Consider the following 14,995-nt stretch of genomic DNA (forward strand, 5'->3'; position numbering starts at 1 on the left):
ATCTCAAGTGGAGCTCCAGCTTTCAGTGCCCATTTCTGTCAATACCACACCTGCATAGAGTTCTCAAGAATATCAGGGTCCTGAGCATGACCATCGGTCCTCCATTCAGGCAGACACTTCGTGGGTATATTCTGTTGTAGGGCAGGTTCCTTCACTCGAACCTGCACATGTTCTGCCTTCATGCTTGCTTGTGATTGAATGGCGGCAGTTGACAGCTTTCGACCTTCTCCCAAAGTCTGGGATGTTATTCTGGCAGCCAGGCATCCTTTTACCAAGAAGATATATGCTTTCCGTTGGAAAAAGTTTGTGGCATGGTCTCCTTCCAAGGGTAGCTATCCTCTTTCTGCGCCCTTATCCCAATTTCTATTGTTTGTTGTTTCTCTAGCCCAGTAGGTCTCTGTTCTGGGCACTCTTAAAGGTTATCTGTTTGCCATTTCGGCGTTCTTGTGGTTGCCCGCTCAACCTTCCTTGTTGAAGTAACGTGATGTGACTACATCTGTCAAGGGTCTACAACACGTTTCCTCCCAGACCATTTATCATGCCTGTTGGACTTGGCCCTTTTTTCCAGGGTCATCCCAGAACTTTTTGCCTTCCTCCTTTATTTTTTCTGACCTGTTGGTGGTGGTTTTAGGACTCTTGGCACTTTACCACTGCTGATCAGTGCTAAAGTGCATATGATCTCCTTGTAAATTGTTGTTATGGATTAGCGATTCCACGATTGGCATGTTTGATTTATTAGTCAGACCCTAGTACAGTGCACTGTGTGTGCACAAGGCCTGTAAATCAAATGCTGCTTATGGGCTGCAGCACGGATTGTGCCACGCACTGAAGCAGCCTGTAAAATGTAACTCTGGCCTGCCATTGTAGAGCCTGTGTGCAGTCTGGGACTGCCATGTCAACTTGGAAAGTGCACACACGTGCCAGTCCCTAAATCTTCCCTTTTCTACATATTAATCACCCTTAAGGTAGGTCCAAGGTACCCCTGTGGGCAGGGTGCAGTGTATGTGAAAGGTTGGACATGCCCTAGTGTGTGTGTGGCATGTCCTGATAGTTAATTACTGCCACTTTCGTCTTTCCACTATTACAAGGCTACCTGTTCCCATGGGGCAGAATGGGGAGTTTGTTTATAACCTCTTCTAAACATAACTGGCCCTGGGAACGAGGGAGGAAAATAAACTCAGAATGTTAAACTGCATCTTTTAGTGAGGGTGATTTTTACATTCTGTGTTTGAAACTACCACTTTTAGAAAGTAGGTAGTCTCTTGCCTAACCATCCAGTCTGCCTCTGCTAGGTTTGTGTATTGCTGTCTGGCTTTTGGATGACAGGGGCTGGAGAGGGGCAGTGGCTCCAGAAGTCTGAGTCGGGGCTGGGCTAAATAGACCTGGGCTGCATTTAGAATAGGGAGAGGAGATTTCCTTTCACCTGAATGGGCCTGGTCTGTCTTCAACAATGCTGTCTCCACCTTCTGCCAGGAAGTTGACCCAGTGAGGACAGAATTGGTTTTGACTGTGTACAGACACTCTCTGCCTTCAGAGAACAAAGGATTTTGGTGTATAAAAAGAGGGGCCCAGACCTTTAGATCACTTCTGGGAGATCAAGAGGAACCTTTGCCAAGGAGAAGACCTGGAGAAGCTGAGGAGAAATACTGCCCCAGTGCTGTTTGCTGTCTGGGGTTGGCCTGCAGTGGCTACTTGCTGCCAAGAAAAAGACTTTGCTGCTTGCTTTGTCCCCTGCTTGAAGAAATGATCTCCAAGGTCTTGAAACTGAACTTGCCCCCTGTTCTCGAGGTCTCAGGAACAGCAAAGACCTCACCATGTCTGTGGGCACCGTCACTGATCATCTCCGCAGAAGAATAGGGTAACCGACTGTCATTGAGTCAGTCGCAGGATTCCGTGTCCTGAAAGCACTGCCGAGAGCAACGCCTCATTTCTCAACGCAACCCTGGTCTCACCGACTCCGCCAACGAGCAGCTGCTTGCACCGCATCCTGAGGGCACCACACTCCGCATCGCTTCTCTTCATGCTGCAAGGACGTCACCGAGTCCGTTGCTGCCCGACCTGAATATCGCCGGGCTCCGTTGCCATTCCGTGACTTGCCAGCACCGCAGCGAGCACGTCTCACCCTTCAACACAAGCTCTGGTCTCACCGTCAACGAGCCGCTGCCTGCACTGCATCGTGAAGACACCGCCTGTCGCAACTCTCCGCTTCACAACGCGACCGTGACATTTGCCCCGACCGACTCGCTCCGATGTGTTGGTCGCAACAAGAAAGGTACTGTGTCCGAGTCTGTTGACGCTTTAGCTGGCCCGTATCAACGCAGTCTAGCAAACAGGGTTGTACCCAATTGACCCTATATATACCTGGGTATAGAACAATCATATATAAACGAAAGGTGGTATAAAGGAATAAATATACAAATTATTTTTAGATAGAGCATACTTAATTACTCTGTCTCTAGTTTATTAATCTAGAAGGATTTTATCAGCACATTTTTACATTCTACATAGAGTAGGGCATATAATCAGGAAGGAAACAACAATACAAATATACACATAAATTGTACCTACACAAAATCCTAACGTACAAAAGAAAGAAAACCAACTTGTACATACAAACTAACCCCTAGATAATCACAAAATGTTTCTACTAGTGTCCTCCTAATAGTTCTGGACGGACCACTGGGAGATAGTCCAAAGAGTACGCAGCAACTCTGTCAGTTAGTGTGGACCATTCTCAGCGTACTGACATATAATATCCAATCATTGCTTTATTTCAGTGACTCCTTTCAGTGACTCCTCCTTCAGAAAAAAGTCTACGCAATCTCGTTTCGGCCTTACTCTTTCCTTGGCCTCCTCAGGACTGGGTAAATACAATGACTGTACAAACACTACAAATGAAATGATAATATAAGGAACAATCCTCATAACAGGACATAAACTAAATCACAAGCAATGTCGCTGCAGCTCCCCATGCCCCCCGGGGAGGGAAGGTGGTCGGTGACAGTGACCGGCAGAATCAGACATGCACCAGGAGAAATCACCAATGTGCACCCCCAAAGTAAAAGAAGATCAGGTCACTCTCCAATAAAATAAACCAATGCATCTCTCAGGAATCTATCTCCTCAAGAGACCATATAAAAAGAACCAATCAAACACCCAAAGTGGACAGACCACCAAGGACCAAAGTGCGCAAACCACAAGAGAAAGGAGACCAAATCCCACACCATCCAAACCACACACACACCTCTAAGTGTTTTTACTTAAGACCTTCGTACCCACATATTGCACTAAACCAAAGCCCCTTACCCTGGCACTCAACGTCTAGAACGGTGGTCCTCCGGCCGCGTGTTTCATTAAAATCGGCCGAATCCACAATGCCCCAAAGAATGGGGAAATGCCTAACGGAGGAGATAACAAAATCATACATGAGCTCTAATCTCAAACACGACACTCTAGAGCGTAAACAACGGACTGGGGTCCGCATGTCACCCATTGCTTACCTTCCTCGCCTGAAAAATCCCTCCTTGTAGGAATACGTGCGGAATTCTTCTGTTCTTCCCACTCTGTCTGTTACACAACCTGAATGAGACAAAGCGGACAGCTTGTATCTCTGTGCGCTTAAAGATTACCAAAGGGAGAAAAGCTCTTGCATACACTGCCCACATGTCCCCCACAGAAGCTCTTACTTAAGATAGTATCCACGCAGTCGGCTGGAATTGTTAGACTCTGTCGTACTCAGTATCGTGGTAGCCCCAGGAGGAGCTACCAAGTCGGAAGAACTGTGTTTTATTGATTTTCTTGCAATTTAAAGGTTATTTTGCACCAGTACTATTTTTTAAGAGTATTGTATGTTGTATTTAAATAGTATTTGTTCTTGTTGGTTTAGATAAAGATTTACTATTTTTTTTCTAAACTGGTGTGGTGTCCATTTGTAGTGTTTTCACTGTATTACTGTATGTGTTCACAAATGTTTTACACACTGCCTCTGAGATAAGCCTGTCTGCTCGTGCCAAGCTAACAAGGGGGTGAGCTGGTGTTATTTTAGGAGTGTGTTCCCCTTACCCTGACGAGAAGCAAGGGTCCCTATATGGACAAAGGTACCTACCTCTGCCAACTAGAGACCCCCATTTCTAACAATGGCGCAATGGGATTTTAATTTGGTCTTGACCTTTCTTATATGCTCACCTTTGGGACCCTGCACAACTGTCCATTTCGCCTGCTTACCTTTAGAGCTGCTTCTTTTTAAGTGACCATAATATTGCCCAGGAGTACCAACAAACTGCAGGCCCTCTCTGTGCACCCTCCCTATACCACCTTTTACCAAGACCAGCTGATACGCGGACACAGGCTTCATTCATACCAAAGGTTGTAACACCTTTTCATGTAGGTCAAAACATCACCTTGCCTACCTTCTTTGCTACACTTCGCACTTCTAAAGAAGAGGAGAGACTCCATTGTCTGGACCCAAAGAGAACTTTGTCATTCTACCTAGATTGCACAAAAGTATTCCGGGTGAAGGATCATCTCTTTGTGGGGTATGTTGATGCTAAGAAAAGGAAGGCCATGCAGAAGAGGACCATCTCAAGATAGATAGTAAGTTCTCTGCATAAAGTTCTGCTACACCTTGGCCAACATGTAACCCCTTGAGGTCTTGTGTGATCATTCTACCAGAGCCAAGGTTGCGACCACTGCATTAGCTTATGGAGTCCCTTTCCTGGACACCGGTCAGGCAGCAATGAGGGCATCTTTCAACACTAATTTCTGGATGGCCTTGTCCGTCTTGAATGGCTGTTTGCTCGTTTGGTCCTGCAGGACTTTTTGATTTAGTCTGTGTCACAGATCCACCTCCAGGGAGGTATTGCTCTATTCTAGTGGAGAAGTGTAGCTCACTGGTTAGAGGAGGCATACCCTGAAGCAGAGGTCAGACCCGGGACCAGGGTTCGATTCCCGACGCGGCAGGGTCTGGAGCCCAATTGTCCACGGACTCGATAATTCTCGCTTCGGTGCCTACTCTAAGCACGAGTTCACACTATGCAGCTCTGGGCAACAAGCTTGCTTAATCTCCACAACGGCCCCCCGCGGCGGGATGCCTGGCTTTCACCTTGGGGATGCCCAGTACGGGTTATCTCACAGGGAAAAACCAGGACGGGTTCCCAATGCAAGCGCCGAGATGCCCAAGGGTAATTTGAGCGCTATATAAGACCGCACATACATACATACATATTCTAAAGAAAGGCATCTGCAGCTAGAAGTCTTTATCAGATAAACGGGTAACTTACCTTGGGTAACCCTTATCTAATAGAGACTATATCTAGCCACAGATTACTTAACGAGCCTCCCATACTCCCGCTCTGCAAAATGATTTCATAGAATCACCAGTGTGTCATCATTCTTCGTGGCTCTGCCATTCTGGCTTGGAAATTCGCGAAAAGAAACCGACGTCAGCATGCCAGGCATATCACTTCTAGTGTGGCTGACACAGAGCCAAAGGCCGCCACCTACAGGCGTGCAGAGGTACTACTAAAAAAAATGTCCGGATCCAGTCTGGCATTTGGGGAATATTAAGGTATATTTTCTATCCCCATGGTTTGTCTGAGGGATTAAAACCTTCACCTAATTCACTAAACCGTGAGATGCCATACAGCAAAGTACCACTCTGCATATTTTATCGACGTAATAACAATCCACCTTTAAATGCCTGTTGGCTTTAGCATATCCTTTTCATAAATAAGTCCGTACCATTGACTTTTTTAGCTTTCCAAAAAAACAGATCTACCTTGCAGCCTTGGTCATTGGATTGCCACCATAACCAACAAAGCCATGTTCTATAGAGCACCCAGAGACGAACAAACACCGTAATTATCTAGAAGAATTTGTTTAGTACCATAAAAGTGGCATTTGTTTGGTCTTAAGGGTAACATCCATTCATTGCAGTGGCATGCATATGGCCAGAAGGTCAAACACAGTACCATTGACTGATAAAGAGCCTTGCTTCTCCAGTAGCTGGCCAGAGCCACTGCTCTTCTCTGTAGTACTCCCTAAAGCTTTTTTCTTTTTTCATCACATTGGCACATAGGTCTGCTGGCAGCTGCGCTGTTAATCCAGCCCCAAAATACAGTAGCACTTTTGATTTTCTCAATTACAGAAAGTGGGAAGGCTGGTATTGAGACATATGTTGAAATGCTCTTGAAATAAAGCAGTCCAGCTGTGACGAAATGGTTGTCGTACCTTACCTTATCCCATCTCAGGCAGTTACGTGGATGTGCCAGGTTACAGGGCTAGCCTCGTTCACAGGCAGGATTTTCTTCCTGTGACACAGAATAGCAGACAGGGTTGCACACTAAGACAATGGTTGACACATTGGCTGGACTATAGCTATAATGGGAGTTGTTAGGGCTGAGTGGGCAGCACCTACAGCCCTTAAAACAGCTTCTAGTGTTCTGTCCTCGGCAGGGACGTTTGGTTAACAGCCTTTCCGGTCTGGCAGTTATGGGCTTTATTTAAGAGGTATACTTAACAGTGCTTTTTTAGGTTTCAGCCTACCTGACAGTGCAGCTGTCTGGTTGCAAAAAGACTCTGTGTGGGCATTCTGAAAACGTCCCTAGAAATGCATTCCACCATTGCTTCCCATTGGCTTTACGGTTGGTACCTCACATTTCCTGGCTTTCTATGTGCTGGCTTTATTTGTGTAAGACTGTCCATTATGTCTTTTCACTCCTGTGGAGCCAACCTTGTTCACCATCACTCCTTTTTTTCTTCCACGAGTCCTCGCTTTCTGTAAACAGACCCTTAAGTGCTGTTCTTATCTCGTCACATTTGCTGTGCATTCAAAAACCAGGTAAAATGTAAAGCCCTGTCTTCCAAGGGAACTTTGTGTTTACTTGTCTTTCTCTAACTTCAAAGTGAGAGGATTTATGTGACAATCTTGTCCAGTAATGGGAAAGAAAATGAATTTTTCTAGCACACAACAAAATGTATATACCTGTAAAGGAACTGTACAAATATTTCAGTATGTATAAGGATTACAAAAGCACAAATGAAGCAAATTTTTTGACATTCAGAAGTATAGTGGAAACAAATATTTGAATGCAATAAAAACACATGAGTACAGTAGGTGATGCCATTTCCACACATTGTTTGTGCACTGTATAATTTTATCAGTAAAACTGTATGTGCACATGTAAGTGTCATTTTAATAAAAAATGTGGTGTCTGTAATGGCAGAGCACTATACGTTACTCTAAACCGCTACACGACCCTCCACTGCATGCCACATCACACTAGGCCACTCTACATTACTCCACTCTACATTACTCCACTCTACATTACTCCACTCTACATTACTCCGCTCTATGACACCCTGCTGCACTGTTCTCCACCCTACGCCATTCTACTCTACGACACTCTAAACCCCTCTACTACACAACACTCTACTCTACAGAACTCTACTCAACGTTAGGCCACGCCACTCTACGACATTGACACTTCACTCTACTGCACTTTTATAGCTCTCCACTCCGTGACACTTTATTCCACTCTACGTCACTAACTTGTAGCCATGTTGAAGAGCAGCCAAACAGGTGTACATCATGTCTAAAACACATTTGCAAAGACAGTAGCTCTTGCTTAGGCGAGGCCTATTGGCTTTACCTCTGATTGATATGTCTCCTGCTTTGAGCACCTTGGAGAAATTAATTTAGTAGTGTGCACTCCATAAATATATAAACCAAATATATTATATGTAGACGGGGTTTGGCTTTTCTAACTGCGGATAACCGTTTCGTGAAATTTTTATTTATTCCGGGTTTCTCTTTAAATGTTTTACTGTTATTGTTGGCTTTATTTTCATTGGAATCGTGAACGACCTGATATTGGAACCCTGAGCCGCTTGAAACTACCAGTTGTCGTAGTTGGTGAAATTTCACGATAAATTCGCTTCTCATTAAATAAGGTATTTCAATCTAATTTTAATAAACTCCTCACTCTGGAAAGACAGCTGCGAATCATTCTATCTTTTCTGTAAGGGACAAAAGTATTAAGAAATAATTATCCTAAATGTGCACTTCTGAGGTAATGTTTTAAAACACACTGCATATAATTTCTGCATCTTAACATTAACGTCTGCAAAGTCTGACGAATACAAAGAATTTTAAACCAATCACATGAATATTGTTATAGGCTACTCTGATTTAGTTAACTCAAAGTATTCAGCTTAAACTTTGCGGTAATTTAAAAAACCTCTTCTTTATCATAGATGATGGAAAATATGAAATCTTGCAGAGGCGAGTTCTCCATGGAAAATCCGTACCACATTATGCAGCTATCGAATCGGTTGGTAATGGCTTGATGATAGCTTCATACAAGCCCTTCAGTTTCATTCCTGATGAAGGGAGCCATATTGATGAGAGGGAGGAAGTGAAAATGGAAGCAGATGAGAATAAAGGTAGGACTATTGCACATGTTGTTATTGCTGTGAGTAAAATATTATTAATTAAGGTGGCGTATTGTTTAAGTATGCCTATGCACCTTCCTACTTGTGTGACTCAGTGATGCCTGTCAAAAACCTGAACTGCATGGATATGGTTGTGTATGATGACCTTTGCATCCTAAAAAAGTTCTCGACGGTCTATTACTCTTAGATTTGTTTGACAACCATTACGGGCCTGTTCTGTAGTAAATGTATTCTCATTAAGAGAAAGTTAGGTAATTAATTTTGCTTTTATAATATAACTGCCCCTTTCTATGACCCCTCACCATTATCCAAATTTGTCTTCACAATAAAACATAAAGCCTGTATAGGAGCATGGATAATTCAGGTTTCGCCTATATCTGCTGCCAGTTGGACCCCCTGGAAGTCTTCCAAATTTAGAATTATAATAACTACAGTTTTCCAAAGAAGCTTAACTTGTAAAGCTAACCCTTCTTTGTTGGTGCAGTGAAGGTAATGGTTTGGAGTGGCCCAGCCTCCTTTTACCTTTCATTTCATTTTGTTCTGGTCTGCTGGAATCTGTCTTCCTGGCCAAGACTGAAATGTCTGGGTGAGAACGGAAACCACAGGTGTTTTTACTTGTGACGACCAAGAAGTGTTTTTTTATCTTTGATTGAATGAGCCTTTGGAGAAAACTGTGTTTGTGTAGCCCATTTTCCTTTATCTCCTGCAACCAGCCCAGGGGAAGCACTAGAGCTTTTGTGGATCAGTGTGCCTGTTCTATTTTTAACCCCTGGAAAACCATTGTACAATACATTTTTGTTTACTTTAGCAGAGTATGTATGTATGGTTTGGCCATCCACAGCAGCTTAAACATTTTATAGACTGCTCTTTCCTTTGGCTGTAATTCATGGCACATTTTATAGAAAACAAATGTATTACATCTGGTGTCCAACACCACATTTCTGGCATTTGTTAACCTTACCGTGTAGGTATGAGTGAATATTCCCATATAGCAAATTAATTATTACTGTTTTGTAGAGGTGAAATGTAGCAGATAAAGTACACAATAGTTCCTTTTCTTTCTAACGAAGAGCTTCAATGTCATAGCCCATTCTGTGATAAAAATGGTTCTCCAGTATTGGATCTTTGTGATAATCGAATTTGAATATTTATCTTCAACTCTGGAAAAAACAAAACATTTAACATGAGCCCCACCAAAGTGCTCTTTTTTCTTAGGCTAGTTCGACTTATTTTTACTCGCATCCCATGTTGTGTAATGACTCCTCCCACAGGCACCTTGCATGCGAAGATGCTGGTGCATGGAGTTCCGCCTGGGCTCTGTTAATTTTCAGTGATCTTGTACCAGGCTTCGTGGATGGAGCAGTTTCAACTGCATAAGTTGACAAATAAAGGTAAAAGACCATTGTAAAGGCACCTAGTTGTGTGCATTCAGCTTAATAATGACCTTGTCAGCTGCAACATCTGCTCAGCCCTTTTCTTCAAAACACAAAAGGAAACACTTATTAAAGTAGTGTACTTTGAGGCAGAAAAGCAGTTTCAGTGGGCCAAGACAAAATTTCAAATATCCCCTAAGCCACTTACACCCTACAGAAATTCAGCTTCATTATGGGAGGTTAATTGAAATATCCAGGCAGGAAGGGGGAGGCCTTCCTACCCTAGGGCCACTCTGAACTATTTTTTGGAGAGAACTGATATCTTACACCCCGATTATTTGTGGCTTTGGTCAGCCCAATGTAGTGCAAGCAGTCATTGAGGCCACCTTCTCCAGGTGATTGTGGACTGCATCAAATTTGCTTACCTGAATGCATAGTAAAAACGTCTAGGTGGGGATCACAGCATACTCATCAGGATGGATGACAAAGGTGAGGGCACTGATGGCCAACACTTTTCTGTTGAGCTTCTGCAAAGAGGACACTCAACGATCATCAGTGAACTGTTGCGAACACAGCAGTATAGATTCTCTTGCAAAGGTTGATACTGCAGTGTCCCACGTGGAGATGAAGAGACTTTTTTGTGGAAAGAACCAACTATTCTCCAGTATTGGGGTGTCTTTCATAGATTCACATGCTTGAATATTCCCCTTTTGTCGAAGTGGGAGTCCCACGGTACATTACATTGCAATGTAGCAAAAACACAACCATAGGTAGGTAAGAAAAAACCATAGAGTAGCATTGAATCATAGAGCTTTTAGATAGAAAAACTTGTCACTTTTATAACATATTGCAGTCATTGTGAATAGTCCAAACTCCAGCCAATCAGGCGTTAGCACCCTCCAGAATGTTCTCCTCAGAGGCTCAGGCCCTCAGATTTTCTACTGCACGTCGTGTGAAGGGAGTCTCCCTGAGCTCTGCTCAGTTTTTTCTCATTTTTCTTCTCAAAGAACATGTCTACAACCAAGAAGTCCCTCTGCAGACCTTGTGGGAGATGTGGAAAACAGCAACTTCATTCTGAGGACCCTCATAAGAAGTGCATTTATTGCCTCTACCCTGAACACCAGGTAAAGGATTGTAAAATCTGCAGGACTATCTCTCAAAAGACCCTTAAGGACAGGGAGGGGCATCTCCTTCTGTGGCTACAGAAGTCGAAGACTATGAATAACCCCCTCTCAGATGTGGAGAGTGTTTCCTCAGTCCGGACTACTTCCTCTTTGAAGAGAGCCAGTGAGTCGGAGAAGCTTTCTCCTAAGACGGCGAAGAAACATCATGTTGTCAAGTCCACTGCACGACCTTCAACTTCAAAAGGGGTTTCTCCTGCCCCTCAGAGTCTGTCTTCACCCTCTGCGCTCCGAGATCTGACTCTCAGGCGTCCAAGACACTATCTGATCAGTTTTTGCCTAAAAAGCTGGTTATCTCGTCGACTAGCTCGTCGCCGCTTCCTCCGTCGACGAGGACTGCTGTCGTCGCTTCTACGATGACAACTTCAACTTCTTTGTCTATGATGCCGGCTATGATTCTGTCATCAGCGACATCACCTTTGATGTTGGTGTCAGTGAAGGTGAGGCCTCTGTCGTCTACGGTGCCTTTGACTTCGTTGACGGCGTCTAGCAAGCAGAAGAAGCATTAGTCGACATGCACTTCCTCGTCGACGAAAGGGTCAGCTCCGTCGCCGGTGGCTTAGTCAACTGTGGCTCAACAGCGATGGCACCTTCTCTCGTCGACGGCGGCAGCGTCGACGGCTGCATCCGTGGATCTGGTTCCTATTGAAGTCTTCAGGTTCTCTGCTTCAATGGCGACCATCTTCTTTGGATACCTTGTTATGTTCTGTTATTCGGATTTCTATAGCGCACAGCTGCCCCAGCAAAGGGGCGTCCCGGCGCAGCAGCATCAGAGAGCGGACCCAAACACTAAAGCAGTAGAACAGTGGAGAGGTGTGGCTCACTGGGTGGAGAGGTGTGGCTCACTGGTTAGAGGCGGCAGACCCGTAAGCAGAGGACGGCCCGGGACCAGGGTTCGATTCCCGACGCGGCAGGGTCGTGGACCAGGGTCAGCGGGCTCGATAATTCTCGCCTCGGTGCCTACTCCAGTCAGGGACCACACTCGGCAACTCTGGGCATTAGCTTGCCTCATCTTCACAATGGCCCCCCCAGACCGCCGGGGATGCTTGGTCGCACCTTGGAGATACCCATTAGGGACCATCTCTCAGGGTGAGCCAGGACGGGTTCCCCAGCGGTCGAAGCGCGGAGATACTCCTCCGGGAGTCGATTCTAGCGCTATATAAACCCACAATTAAATTAAATTAAATTAAACATCAAGAATAGATGGTTGACCAAGAAGACTAAATTGGGGGAAAAGGAAAGTTTTAATCGCTTTCCTGAAAGCAAACAAGCAGTCCATCCTACGGATCTGAACAGGCAGGGAGTTCCATAACTTGGCTGCCAGGCAGCTAAAATACCGGCCCCCTACGTGAAGGCGTTTTACACGGGGAACAATAACCAGATGCTGCCCCAAGGAGTGCAGCTGGCGCGGGGGAACGTATGGAGTAAGCAAGTTACTAAGCAGGCTAGGCGTAGCCAGCTTTAGAATCTTAAAAGAAAGACACAACGTCTTAAATTGAATGGGCTCGCCATGGGAAGCCAATGAAGTCTCCGAATGGCGCCGGCAGAGGGGCATAACCGCGGGAGCCTCAACAAGGCTCTGGCTGTGGCGTTTTGAACAAGCTGCGTCCGAGTTATTTCAGCTTGATTGGCCCCTAATAAAAGACAACTGGCATAGTCCAGTCGAGATAGAATAGCTGACTGGACAATCAACTGGCGCATTGGTGGATCGAAAAACTTCAGAAGGGGCTTAAGACCCCGTAGGAGTCCAAAGGATGTGCCGGCAACTTTTTTTAGTATGGTCTTGAAAACTGAGGTGATGAATCCATCCAAACCCCCAGGTTCTTAACCACTGCCTTGGGATTAGGAGTACTACCCAGGACACTCGGCCACCATCACTCACTCCACAAGCTCGAGTTCTTCCCTACTAATAAAACCTCAATTTTGCTAGCGTTCAACTGTAAGCAGTTAGTGGTCATCCAATCTGCAATGGCAGCCAGGCCGCCTCTAAACCTAGAGGCATTCAGTGTGGAACCTTCCGCCAGGGCCACCACCAGCTGCGTATCATCCGCATAGGAGACAATGGTGAGGTCCCACTGCCTGGCGACCGCTGCAAGAGGCTCGAGATACAGATTAAACAGTGACGGACTGAGCGCCGAGCCCTGGGGCACCCCCTGATAGATGCAATGAGCCTGAGAAAGAAATGGGGGGCTGACACTCGGAAAGCTCGATCGGTCAGAAAAGATCTCATTCATTTGATAACTTTATTTCAGTCAGAGACCATACAAGCACAGATAAAATATATACATACAAGATAAAATACATAAATAGTTGAGAACCTTAGTTAAAAGATTATTAAACAATAAGTTATCAAATGGGGGATGACAATAATTGCAATTGATCATAATTTAAGACAATTAATCAAAGTAGACCTTCTACGCCACATACCATATAGAAAACAAGAGACAGAGAACACAATGGGAGGTGAAGTATCATATCTTAAAATTCTACAGGCTTGAGCGCATTGTTTTAGGCCCAGATTTCTACACAATGGTGCCAACCAGGATCTCCGTATTGCACCATAGGCAGGGCAGAAGAATAAAACATGGACCATATCTTCTTTGCTGTTGTTACAAGCTGGGCAGATTCCCTCTTCTCGTCCAGCCCATTTGCAAGTCAATGCCCCAATCGGCAGACAGCCATGTCCTAATTGTGTGTATAGTTTTCTTGCCATGGGAGGTTGTTTTAAATCCAGAAATTCCTCCCTCCTGGGCACAAGTTTTACCTGCAGAAATTCTATAGACAACCTGCCCATAGTTGACGAACAGTACAGCAAACTTAAATTATACTGTCTCAGGGAGGCCAGCAGCTCAGTTCTCCGAACCGCTGGACAACTCTCCTCTGGAGTCTCCCATAATTGGGGCAAACCTATTTGGTATGCAACAGCTTTATTGTGGGATAACCAGGGTATATTTTTGCTCTTCAACCGCCCCCAAACTGCAGAAAACTCAGCTCTGTAATCATCAAGCTCAGGTACTGTCCAGAGCCTTCTCCAATACAGGAGAGGTCGAGCCGCTAACAGTTCTGAAATGGGATCTAGACCTAGATCTAGTCTCAAAGGTATGAGCAGGGTACTCTGGGGGAGACCTATCAAATTCCTCATAAATGCCTGCTCAACCCTAAGAAGGCTTGATGTGTGTGTATGGCCCCAGAGTTCTGCACCATACATTACGGCAGGTCTGGCTTGGGCGCCGTGAATTTCAAGCACTGGGGAGACTGGCTTGAATTGGGTTGTGCTCTGAAACTTGCCAATACCCCCTACGATCTGTGAAAGCCTCAGGGCAGATTTGGCTACCTGGGGGCCCCAACAGAAATCTTCAGTCAGGGTGACGCCCAGGTATACAAAAGTTCTCACCCTTTCAAGCAGGGTGCCATTTAGCACAGGGCTAGGGCGGGTGCGTTTCGGGGGACCAAAGATCATGAACTTCGTCTTCTCTAAATTATTCTCGAGTCCCCGCGAGGCGCAGAATGATACAAAACCGTCCAGGACCCGTTGGATGCCTGTTGATGTTCGAGACAACAATAAAGTATCGTCTGCGAACATCAGAGCAGGCACCCGACCTGACGCCAACCAAGGGGCATCACTATCCCTAACGCTATCTAGTTCACCCACCAGGCCATTTATGTACAGACTAAAGAGCGTAGGGGCCAGGGCGCAGCCCTGGCGTACGCCTCTGGTTACGGGGAAGCGGGCTGATAATTCCCCGTTCTTCCCACACCTGACCTGGGCATAGTTCCCTGCATGGAAATGCTTCAGGACGTCCAATAGATAGGGTGGGAGGTCTAGTTCTTTCAAGACCCTCCATAAACTCTCCCTGGGCACAAGATCGAAAGCGGCCCGCAGGTCTACGAAGACCAGGTAGAGGCTGCCACCCTCAACACTTACTGTCTTCCAGAAAAGGACCTGCAGCCTAAAGAGTTGGTCCAGGGTCGAGATCCCAGATCTAAAGC

General features: G+C 45.4%; 1 protein-coding gene across 1 annotated transcript in view; it reads left to right on the forward strand.

Moving 5' to 3' along the window:
- The window catches only part of NUDCD1 (NudC domain containing 1), a 489,494-nt gene that overhangs the window by 176,383 nt on the left and 298,116 nt on the right, over nt 1-14,995 (forward strand). The window contains exon 5 of the mRNA XM_085605088.1: nt 8,254-8,442. Coding sequence (XP_085461214.1) covers nt 8,254-8,442 — 189 coding nt within the window. The remainder of the gene's footprint in view (nt 1-8,253; nt 8,443-14,995) is intronic.

This window comes from Triturus cristatus, chromosome 5_1, assembly GCF_964204655.1.
Source record: "Triturus cristatus chromosome 5_1, aTriCri1.1, whole genome shotgun sequence".
Classification (NCBI taxonomy): Eukaryota; Metazoa; Chordata; class Amphibia; order Caudata; family Salamandridae; genus Triturus; species Triturus cristatus.